General features: G+C 35.3%; 1 protein-coding gene across 5 annotated transcripts in view; it reads left to right on the top strand.

Annotated features, from left to right (window-relative positions):
- Positions 1-11,489, top strand: part of POLK (DNA polymerase kappa) — a 32,478-nt gene extending 20,989 nt beyond the window's left edge. For all 5 annotated transcript variants that reach the window (XM_085214502.1, XM_085214505.1, XM_085214504.1 and 2 more), the window contains exons 10-15: positions 1,653-1,685; positions 3,627-3,723; positions 6,608-6,779; positions 7,586-8,548; positions 9,281-9,332; positions 9,460-11,489. In XM_085214502.1, coding sequence (XP_085070628.1) covers positions 1,653-1,685; positions 3,627-3,723; positions 6,608-6,779; positions 7,586-8,548; positions 9,281-9,332; positions 9,460-9,544 — 1,402 coding nt within the window. In that variant the 3' untranslated portion in view covers positions 9,545-11,489. The remainder of the gene's footprint in view (positions 1-1,652; positions 1,686-3,626; positions 3,724-6,607; positions 6,780-7,585; positions 8,549-9,280; positions 9,333-9,459) is intronic.
- The last annotated feature ends 817 nt before the right edge of the window (positions 11,490-12,306 follow it).

Raw genomic sequence — 12,306 nt, 5'->3', positions numbered from 1 at the left:
ATGTTTATTTTATGAAAATAATACACCTTCACCATTTTTTATTATCTGATTGTATTGAAAGTCATATTGGTGGTAAACTATCATGTTTCTATTGAAAGTAAGTAATTTTTCTGTGTCTCCTATCATTTTCATGTTCGTGTCTATAGTAACTTAAGAATTTACGAGAATAGAACTGAAGATTTCAAAAATTTTTTTCATATCTGTTGTTGTGAGATTCATTACTGAGTAGATTTTTATCCTATTGTTTGGATGGGAGAAATAACTTTTACCAGTGAATCTGTCTTTTCAGTAGTATATACCTCTGGATACAAACATGCAGCACTTAATTTTAAAAATCATAGCACTTTGCTATTTGGAATTTTAGGAACCAATATTTCTAATTAGGGATTGAGTCCTTTCTTGTCAATATTACTTCCATAAATGTCCTTCTAAATTTGATTTTAGTAGGAATTAGCTTCCAAAGTACCTTCTGAAAAATGTATTCCACCTTACTTTCTTTACTCCTCTGACAATAATAGATCTTACACTTTTCCAATTTGTCTATAAAATAATACTGACAGTTAATAATTTGTAGGCAAGTAATATTCTACCATGAATGCTTCTGAAAATAAAAAAAAAAAAAATACAGCAAATTGATGACTTGAAAGAAAACATGCAGTAGAGTTCACTTTGTGAAGCTGACTTGAATAAAATCAGATTGTAGTTACATTTGTTTCTGCTATGATAATGCAACCTCAAATGCTCCTTTAAAATTGGCAGACTTTCTTTCCTTATTCACCCTGTTGTAGATGTTATACAGTCTGGGATAAAACATGTCAAAAATTAAGGTTATTGCTGCAAAGGGGAAGATATTTTTAATGATGTCATCTAAGATTTGTTTCATGGTTTAATTTTTACCAACACCAACTTGATCTCAGTTATTTTAATGAAGTGAATGCTAACCCGTAATATATGAGCACATGAATTTTCAGTGAGTGGCTTATCTTATGGTCATTGCTTTTGACTGGCTTCTTTCTTGAAAATTTGAGGATATAAAATCTGTTACTTATGAAGAAAGACTTAAACTTATAAATAGAAGAACATAAAAAGAAAAATCTTTGAAGGCCTTCTGCGTCCAGAGGTGCAGAACCATTGTTAAAGAATTCTTGATAAAAAACTGAAAGGAAGAAAATACAAATAGCAAAAAAGAAAAAAGAAAAAAGAAAAAAAAGACCTTAGTACATCATGTTTTCCATGGGCAGAAATTTAGGTAGAAAGCAAATTAAACTTTCAGACAAACAAGTATTCTTATATGTGTAGTATGTTTGGGATTTTACTAGCACTATTTGTGTTATATACCTAGGAGAAACAGAATCAGATTTATATTTAGTTTTCGGATAACTTTTTTGATAAGAGACAATAGGTTTATTTTGCAAACTGGTAATTCTTACTGACATCTGTAGGTATTATTATATATTATATTGGCATATTTATTAAGTGATAAATATATCTTATCTGCAATCAGTCAAGCTTAATGTACAAGAATATTCAGATTTTACAGAAAAGTTTGCTGTCATTTATTGAAGCATGATTGAAGTTGACTCAGAGTCTAGTGAAAAGGTAACATTTACTGGTAAAGTGAGTGTATTAATTTTTTTTTTTTTTTTTTTAAGGGATGGAGAAAGAAAAAGTATGAGCACTGAAAGGTATATAATTTGATCTTGAAAAAATTACATTAATCACTAAATCTATTTAATGTCCTATGTGTATGGTTTTGTTAGTCATATAAATTCATTGTGTATTTACATATGTTATAAAGCTAACCAAACTCATTAAATCACATTTGGTTTCCATCCTCACCCCATCTCCTTTTGGCTTCAGAATATTCTGGAAGTACTCCTCCTTTATTTTCTGTTTTCTCATCATCTGCTTCTCTTTGAGCAATAATGTAGAGTGGAAACATTTACTATTTTATGTTTCAGTTCAATGCCAATAGCAGTCCAATAGCCTGCAGTCATGTGGATAGCATGTATAATGCAGCGAAGTCTTGAAAGGCACTAATTTTGCAGGGGTTGCTGAGATAATATGCATAATAATAATGCATAATTTCCTTATGCATTATTTCTTACTAATTTAACACTCCTTCAGAAGGCAACATGTTATTTTAAAAGGTGAGGTTTTGGAAAGAAATTTTGGAAATCTTTTTGGAAAGAAATTACTGCAAAGCGAATCTGCATAGAACTGTAGTAATTATCCTGCCCTCATCTTAGAAAATAAGGAAAAATTAATATTCCTATTGAGACGTCATTGTTTGGGGCAATGTTAGTAAGGATTTGCTTTTAACACCTAATCTAAATCTCCTCTCTTTTGGTTTAAAACTGTTTTCCCTTCTCCTATCACTATCTGTTGTTGCTCTCCATTTTTTTTAATAAGTCCTATTAAATATTAGATGGCCACAAACGATGTCTCCCTAAGCCTTTTCTTCTTCAGTCTGACCAAACTCAGGCCAATCTTATGCTGGTTTGCAGGTTGATAAATAATCTGAGTAGACTGTTACCTTTCTGTCTTTTATACCTTCCTTTATTCTCTCTGAACAAAGATGTGGTTAGATGAGAGACATCAGTGGGCTGCTGGGATCATGCAGCTAGTTTATATGAAAGAAAGAGGGGTGCTTGAAATTGCAATGTCTCTATCTTGTCCCCTTCCAAACTTCCAAATCCTATAGTTTCCCATATACTACAGGATTGCAGTGCTATAAATCACTGCAGTGTTACCTGTGTAACATCAGTTACATCTTGGTTAATGGACCCACAGTAAAATAATTAGTCTGTTAGTTTGGCAGCATGCAAACATTCCTAGGGGAATGTGAATCTTGATAGAGGATGGCTATGCAACACAATCCAGTAAACGTGAACATAACTTTGAGACATGAAAATTAGTGCAACTGTAGGGACTCTGCACTCATAAAAATATAAAGCCTAAAGTGAAACGGAATTGGGAAACTTTTCCAGAAACATCTAAAGTCTGTAAGTTTTGATTCTAGTGTGCCTTAAAACCACAACTAACTGCAGCTTGCTTTTCCTCATGTTATTCCTAAAAAGCAGATACATTAATGGAAAAAACAATACTTCAGTTCCTCTGATGAGAAGCTCTAACAACATTTTTGGCAGAAGACTAGTTTTTCATCCTCTGTGACTATCCGTAATTATCCTAGCTGGCATATTTTTCTTTGTATCTGCATTATTTATTTCTAACACTTGGCTCTGATGTTGACTTTCTAATCTTCTCTTTCTTCTGATGTTACACAGCAGTGTACAAAGGAGATTACATACAAATTACTTTGCTGCCTCCGTGAATTCAGTTGGTATTAGTATTCTCTCCTGCAAATATTTAAACATTAATGACTTTAAATTATTTCATTATTTGAGGAGTTTAACAAATACCTTGAAGCACATAAATGTGCATAAATCTTTTTGTACAGCATTTGTATCAGTATCTTTTTTTGTATCTTTGAAGTAAACACTCAAACCCCATGAAACTTTCTTTTGATGTAGATTTGTTCAAGTGTTAAAAAAAAAAAAACAACATTTAGACAGCAGCAAGATTTAGGATTCATATTGAAAAAAAATACTTTGTCTTTATCTTAGAACATTCAGTGAAATTAACACAGCAGAAGATCAGTACAGCTTGTGTCGAGAACTCTGCAGAGAACTTGCCCAGGACTTACAGAAAGAGGGACTCAAGGTATTTTTTATTCTATTTACTTTCAAAAGGACACCATTTTGCACTCAAAATGTATTAGTGGTATGAATCATCATCACTTCATGCAGTCTATCTTCAGGAAATTATCTTAATTCATTTGCAGCTAGTTTGAATGTTTTTGACAGCGTTTTGATTTTGTTCAGATGGATATCTAATAATAAGTTTAGAAAAACTTATTTCAACTAACTAAGCTACAGAATATCTTAAATTTTTTTGCTAATGGCAATGCTAATAAATATGTAAATATATAAATATATAAATAAATAAAAAGAATCTGTTGCCCATGAGCTGTGCTCTGGTCAATCATAGAATCATAGAGTCAACAAGGTTGGAACCTCCAAGATCATCCAGTCCAACTGTCCACTTACTGTCAGTATTTCCCCACTAAACCATGTCTTCTAGTACATCTACACATCTCTTGAACACTTCCATGGATGGTGACTCAATTGCCTTCCTGGACACCCCATTCCAATACTAACCACTCTTTCGGAGAAGGAATTACTCCTAACATCCAACCTGAATCTCCCCTTGCACATCTTGAGACTATTGCCTCTAGTCTGTTGCTAGTTATGTGGGAGAAGAGACCAACCCCCACTTTGCTGCAAGGTCCTTTCAGGTCATTGTAGAGAGAAATAAGATTTTGCCTGAGTCTTCTGCAGACTAAACAATCCCAGTTCTGTCAGCCTCTCCACATCAGACTTGTGCTCCAGACCCCTCACCAGCTTCATTGCCCTTCTCTAGACAAGCTCCAGGGCCTTGATGTCTTTTTTGTAGTAGAAGGCCTAAAACTGAACACAGTACTTGAGGTGCTGCCTCACCAGAGCTGAGTACAGAAGGAGGATCACTTCCCTGGCAATGCTATTTCTGATACAAGCCAGGATGCCATTGGCCTTCTTGGCCACCTGGACACACTGCTGGCTCGTGTTCAGCCAAGCATCAACCAACACCTTCAGGTCCATTTCTTCCACACAGCCTTCCAGCCATTTTGCCCCATTTCACAGTATTGCCAGGGGGTAATTGTGGCCATAGTGCAGGATCTGGGACTTGGTCTTGTTGAACTTCATCCAATTGGCTTTGGCCCATCCAGATTCCTCTGTAGGGCCTTCCTAGTTCCAGACAGATCAACACTTCCTCCCAGCTTGGTGTCACTGGCAAACTTCGTGAGGATGCACTCAATCCCCTTGTCCAGGTCATTAATAAAGACATTGGACAGGACAGGCCCCACTACCAACCCCTGGGAAAGAGCACTCATGACTGGTTGCCAGCTGGATTTAGCTCTATTCACCATCGATCATGTAATTTTAATATATTTAAAATGCTGTTTCTCTCCTATCTTTATGTAGGATCCAGTCAATAGCCAGCAGTGTAGTTTAAAAAACTCACATTCCCAGTTTGCAAAAAAGTTAGTCATACCACTCAATGTATGATATGAATGATATGAACAGCCTCTGTATTCCTTCTCCCAAATTTCGTTTTCTGAGGGCTGCTGTGAATTTAACACATAATATTTTATGATGTTGTCTCATGACATCATAGGCAGATGTTGGTGGTATGGCAGTAGAGAGGTTGAACCTTCCCACCATATTCCTTTACATTTTGTTGGTGTGTGACAGATGGCAGGAGAGGGGCAAAATGAACGGGAGCTACAGAAAAGAAATGGACAGACTTCTTAGCACGGTCTGTGATGATAGGGCAAGGAGAAATGGCTTCAGGCTCAAAGGGGGTAGATTTAGGTTGGACCTTTAAAAATCCCTTCCACCTTTAAGCATTCTGTGATTCTGTGAAAATGGCATCTGACATGGAAGTCTGTCTGAAGCAAGGATGTGGAATTGAATTCCTCCATATGGAAAAAATTGTAGCCACTAACATTCATCAACACTTGCTGAACATTTCTGGAAACCTAACAGTGGATGTGAGCACAGTGATGTAGTGGATGGCACATGTCAGCAGTGATGACAGCAACATCAAAGACAAGACACGTTCTGGACAGCTATGTGGATTTTTATGAGCGTGCCAGATCTTGATAATTGCTGGCAAAAATACATAGCTAATAGTGGTGACTATGGAGAAAAATGTTGGTTTGTAGCTGAGAATTTCTCTATCAGATATGTTATTGTGCTCTTAGTAGATTTTGTAATTTCTATGAAAATAAATGGGAAGTATTACTTTTGGAGCAACATTTGTATTTTTTTGAAAGAAAGACTTCTGTAGTGGTCTTTCTGGTAAAGCAAGGAATAACATTCAAGACCTAAAAGAGTTCTTATTCGTTCTCTTCTGCCATAAATGATTGTCTCAGTAGGTGTCAGGTTGAAAGAGAAATCAACAGCAAATAGGTCAAAGAAGTAAGCTTACAAAGGCACCAAACACAAGGAGTGCCACTAATTTTCGTTTGGATGGTCATTCCAAATCACAGTTGTCATGGAAGGTGTTGCCAGAGAATATCTGCCAAACCTAGGTGTTATGTGTTGCTCTGACAACACTGAGAAAGGATCCTTAATAGGATATTACTTACACATCCTTAATAGCTTTCCCAGCAAAACTTAGATACCTGGCACTGAAAGTTTCTGAGTGAGGAAATAATCTTTAGTAGACCAGGTAGATGATGTGCCTGTAGCCACATGCACTGTTGGCAAAAGGTCTTCTGCAGACCATAGCCAACTGACCTATTGTAGAAAATTTGATTTTGGCAGCAGTTTAATAGCAAGTGTTAAATCTTACAGATAAATTTTTGGCAGTAACTCTTATTGCACACAGATGAAAAGAAAGTCTTGACTGTAGCTTTAAGGCCCTTACAGAGGTGCTGCATTAGTATTTCTATGTGTGGCATATAAGATATGTATAACTTTTTTTTTTTTTTTCCTAATAGGGTAAAACTGTTACCTTAAAGCTAAAGAATGTGAACTTTGAAGTAAAAACAAGAGCTTCAACTGTGCTGTCTTCCGTTTCTGCCGAGGATGAAATATTTGCTGTTGCAAAAATGTTGTTAGGAACGGAAATTGATAGCGTTGCTCCTCACCCTTTAAGGATAAGACTTATGGGTAAAACTCTTTTCAGAATTAGATCACATAGCATATGGAAGTAATAGACTGTAGTCTAAAGTAGAACTCATATAAATGGATCTATCCTTTCTTCATTACCCTAGTGGTTTTTGCAAAGTGAAACAGCTCTATAGTGCTGAGTAGTAACTCTGGAATGTCTTACTAATTGAAGTTGTACCTTTCCTAGTACCTGATAGTTCTGGAACAATATAAACATTGGCAGGAGAGTACAACCTTAACAGCATTGCAGTTCTTAATTCCGCAGCCTTAAAAAGGTTTTTAAATATGCTTTGCCCTGCAGCAACAATTTATTTCCATACATAACCCCTTTTAGAAACAAATACATTAAATAGAAGTGCTTAGAAATTTGAAGATACTAAGTTCTGTGAGAAATTTGAAAAATTGTGTCAAAATTAATTCTGTATTTTGATTCTAAGTCCTGTGATTTGGGATTTGAATCATTCAGTAAAGTATAAAATCTAGTTGTCTATAATATTAGAATGTGCTGAAGGGAAAAAAAATAATTTGATGGGGAAACTTGATATGAATCTGTCTTCTTCTGGACTGAATTTTACGTAACTGTGTTAATACTTCTGGGTATTGAAATTAAAGTTGGACAAGTTTTCAGGTCTGATAAAAGTGCATGGGTCTTGTGATCTGTTCTTAGCATTTGCAGGCCCCTTAACCTCTCTTTATAGGGAAAAACATTCTTATATTGAGTGAATGTTCACCTCAAAAAGTTGTTAAGTAAGTATCAAATTTTGAAAATACTCATATTTAAAATTGAAACTTTTTTTTTTCGTTAGGTGTACGAGTATCGGGATTTCTAAGTGAAGAAGAGAAGAAATACCAACAAAAAAGCATTAAAAGCTTCTTAAAATCAGGAAAAGAGCTTGATTTTCCAAGGCTTCAGCGAGGGAAACCCAATCAAGAAAATCTCACAAAAAATTCAGAAGCATCTTCCAGTGGGAGTTTTTTTGATAAAAAGCGAGCTGCAAGGCAACTAAACTGTAATAATCTTTTTCCAAATGAAAGTGTAGGTAAGCAGCACTATTGTGATGTAAAATCATCAGCAAATTTTGTGGAAGAAGCAAACAAGGTCACAAATTTGCAGAAGTCTAACATATGTGAGATCTTCACGTGCCCTGTTTGTTTTGAGGAGCAAAGTAGTATTAATTTGGAAGAGATTAATAGGCATATTGATGAATGTCTTGCTGGCAGTCTCGTTAAAGATACTGTGGAAATACCAAAAAATGACATTTCAAGAGAAAATACTTTTAACTTCTTATCACACTGTAAAAATGAAAATATTGATGACTGTAAAGAAAATATAACAACAGATCAATTAGCAGGAACAGGCCAGTCAGCAAGTACATCTGAAAACTCTTCTGGCGATAGCAGAGAGAAAAAATTCACTCAGATAGTCTCAGAAAAACTTCACAGAGAAAAACAGCCTTGTGATCTCATTGATATTCCTAGAAATGCAAGCATAAAACAATGTCTGCTTCCCAAAAGAAATTCACAAGAGAATGCAAAACAGTTTGGAAGGACGGATCATATGGAAGAAACTAGTTCATCCTGTTCTTTTGAAACCAAAGAAGACAATGTTCTTGTTTGTCCAGTTTGTAATTCAGAACAGAAAACCACCAGCCTTATGTCATTTAACAGACACGTAGATGTCTGCTTAAACAAAGGCATTATCCAGGAGCTGACAGAAAAAGATGATTGTTCTGCTAAGACTTCTGATACAGAAAATTCAATCAGAGTTGGTGAGTAGGCACATTAAGATGTATTTGGTTATTCACATTATCTACTTGTGTAATTCCAATAATATAGTTGTAGTTATATACTTTTAACTTTTCAAGAGTTTTTTTCAAGACATTTCAAGATATTCATTAGAGTAATATCTGTGTGAGAGAAAACACCTCTATTTAAAAGATGTCACATCCGTTTTATTCACAAACAAGCTTTCTGAATGAGGTGGTAGTTACATAGTGCACTCTCATTTGCAGGAGTGGTAATGTAGGAATTACTGGTGATTTCTGTAAATCCTGTCTGCTCCCTCGTAACCATAATCAGATATATGTTTGTTAGGTCACTGAAATTTAGGTGAAAATTACCGAAAATGTCATTAATGTAGATCATTTCAGAGGTTCAGTTGACAGAAGAGTTTTATTAATGTGCTGGCTAAAATAGAGGTTATGAGCATAAAGGCAGGCATTGCTAATGTGATGTTCTTCCAGTCCTGTAGCTGTACCTACAACATGCTAAACCCACAGCCTGTTTACTCACGTAGTTTCTGTTCTTAATGAAGCATTAATCATTCAGTTCCAGATTCAGTTTCAGTTCCAGTATTGTCAAATTAAAAAAAAGAAAAAAGGAGAAGGAAAATCTTTATCCAGAACTGCTCTTTTAAAAGTTCTGCTATGTATATGATTTCTGCAGCATTCTTAATTTACTGAAATAATACATTTTTATTGTTTCCAATATTGTTTCCTCAGGAGGTTTAAACAGAGGACAGCAGTGCACAAAATCATTACAAGGAACAAAAAGGTAAAGTTATTCTGAAAACTAAGTGCTCAAGTCATATTTTAAAGTATTGAAGTTAAGAAAAAAATTGTTCAAAAGTTCTATAAGTATCTATTATATACTTGTATATTAATTTTATTTTTATTTTCAGGTCTGGACTAACAACTTCACAGTCAGCATCAAAAAAGGCTAAGTCAATCAATTCCAAGCATACAATTGAAATGTTTTTTAAATGACAGTGGGGCAATGTACTTCATATGAAGTATTTCATAGTGTTTTATGACAGCGTATTAATTTAGCATTGGTGGTAGGCTGGATTCAGATGAAATTTGGCTGGATTCACATCGGAGCCATTGTATGCTTATCATGCTCCGTAAATAGAACGATATGCGAGGTAGAAGAAGAGATATAACTGAGGTAATCCAGTTTTTTCTGAAAATAATACTTTTTTAGCTTACGAGAAATGAAATTGCTAGTACTTAAGAGTTCTGTTATATTGAACATGTGAAACTTTGTTAGAGTCACATGCAGTCTCATGTATTATCTCTGCTGTTCAACAAAATAAAACAGGTTCATTACAGCTGCCATGGCAAGCACCTGAGAAAGAGAGTCTCATGAGGTAGAATGTCACACTGTGCTTGCTGATGTCCTCCTTTGAAGATTTGACCAGTCACTCTGTCTGCAAGGCAGTGAGTTGGCAACCATAGTTGCTCAAGTTAATACTTCCTTGGTCAATCAAACACCAAACTAATTTGTGTGATAACATAGAAGAGCCAAGCTAGTTCATTTCAGTTCTTCTGAAGGTCTGTCTTGTCATTGGACCAAAAACTGGTTGGTCTTCAAAAAAGAAGAATTCAAAGCACAGCCAAGCTTTTATTGTTATCACTGAAAATTATTTCAGTATGAGGTGATGGACCCACCCTGAAGGGCTCTCTGTGATGAGATGCAGGATGACTTTGCTTGATGTTAATAAACTGGATGATGAGAGGATTCTTCCAGATTATTTGAACAAATGCTGTTTGATCCTTGACCTCTCCAAAGAGACTGAGAACTTCAATTGTCTTTGCTGTTGTTAAATTGGTACCTGTTGGTAGGGCTAAATTTAATATAAATCAATGTGCAATAATAATATGAATGTTGTATAAGTATGTGCAATATGCTGAAATGAAGTATTCTTACTGTTTATCTATCTTTATTTAAAATTGTTTTTTATTTTTAAATAAATTGTATTTTATGAGTACTTAAGTGGAAGGAGGAAGTTTTAAAGTTCAAATATTTGAAATACTCTATAATGATATTCTTCTGTTTACGCCAAATTGCTTAGATTTAGATTTTTTTATAATTAATTTGTGATGATAGCTTCTTTTTTAGAAGTTATACATACAGTCACGAACCTTTGATGAAATATGAACTTTTGAAAGTGGATAATCTTTGAAGTGACTATGATAGAAGCTTCTGTTCCGTTGTTTAATTATATGGGGATTACTTTGTGGCTTACTTTTTTTTTAAATAAATATGTGTTTTATATGTTTTAGATGCCTAGGCTAAATCCAGAATGTATTTTTTCACTTCCAGATTTTCTGTAATGATTTCAGTATCTCCTACCTGCTCATCTCTGTTTGCCAGGTGCCACTGTACCTGCAGATCTATTATTTGAATTCAGTGCTCTTTAATCTGCTCTGGACAAAATAAGCTAGGCTAGTTCATACTATTCTGCAGTCTGACAGTTGACTTTGTCCAAACAAAGTCAGTGAGCAGTCAGCATTAGCTGTTCTGCTGACAGAGGTGGGAGCTGGAAATTTCTGGTAGGAGAGACATTAAAACAGCTGAAGGAGCAGTGACTACTGTCTAAAAAAAAAAAAAAAAAAAAAAAAAAAAAAAAAAAAAAAAGCACCTGTCCCTTTATTGATTTACATATGTCTAATTTAATAAAGTGTAGAATCCAAGATAACTTGTCAATGTGTGTGTTTATTTAAATTTTATTATTTTGCATGTCCTTTACTTAGCAAAAAAGAAAATTCCTCTGAGTACTTGGACAAATGAAGCTAGTTTGGCTTGGCCTGGAAAACTATCACCTGTTTTAAAAAAGCTGCCACAGATTTGTCTTTAAGTATCATAAAGTTAAAATTGTGGAGTATGTTAGATTTAATGTGGAAATAAAGCTCATGATATGATTCTAAATCCAGAAGTGTCTGTCTTTTGAAATACATGTAAAATGTACCCATCTGGAAAGGATATTCTGTATGTATATGGAAAGTGCCTGGTCCTTCTAAATCATCTCTCGGCTGATTTCTTATACCACTTTTGTTACTGTTCCTATCTAAAGAAGTCCTGTTCAGGATTAAGTATTGTTGGAAACGTGATGCAACAATTTCTTCTCAGTCCTTGTGAAAGCTGTGCTAGCAGTGTTTTTGTTTAGCATATTTCTCTGACTAGTACTGTGCTGTCCATTGGTAATATCTGTAATTAACCAAACTGTTTTCACTTGCATCTGGAAAGTCTTCAGAATTTGCCTGTTTCTGACTTAATGTGTAAATTATTTCCTGTGTGAACTATTCCATACTTCCTGTATTTACAGTCTTGAAGGACGTGGATGATCTAGGATGGCTGCAGATGAGAATTTTCTCACTAATTATTTAAGGTAGATGTGTATAGAGCGGTAGAAGGACTCACTGACAGCAGCTCTGTGGAGGAGAACTTAGACATGACTCAGTAGTGTGCACTTTCAGCCCAGAAGGCAAACAGTATCCTGGGTTGCATCAAAAGAGAGGTGTCAGCAGGGAGAGGGTTAGATGTTAAGAGGAAACTCTTTACTTGGAGGACAGTGAGGCACTGGCACCCAGAGGTGAGGCTGCCCAGAGGAGCTGTAGATGCCTCATCTCTGGAGGAATTCAAAGCCAGACTGGATGGGGCCCTGGGCAGGCTGATCTGGAGGGTGGAATCCCTGCCCATAGCAGGGGGATTGGAACTGGATAGTCTTTAAGGTCACTTTCAACCC

Source organism: Meleagris gallopavo, chromosome Z (genome assembly GCF_905368555.1).
Source record: "Meleagris gallopavo chromosome Z, MGAL_WU_HG_1.1, whole genome shotgun sequence".
Taxonomy (NCBI): Eukaryota; Metazoa; Chordata; class Aves; order Galliformes; family Phasianidae; genus Meleagris; species Meleagris gallopavo.
This window is presented reverse-complemented; position numbering and strand designations above follow the sequence as displayed.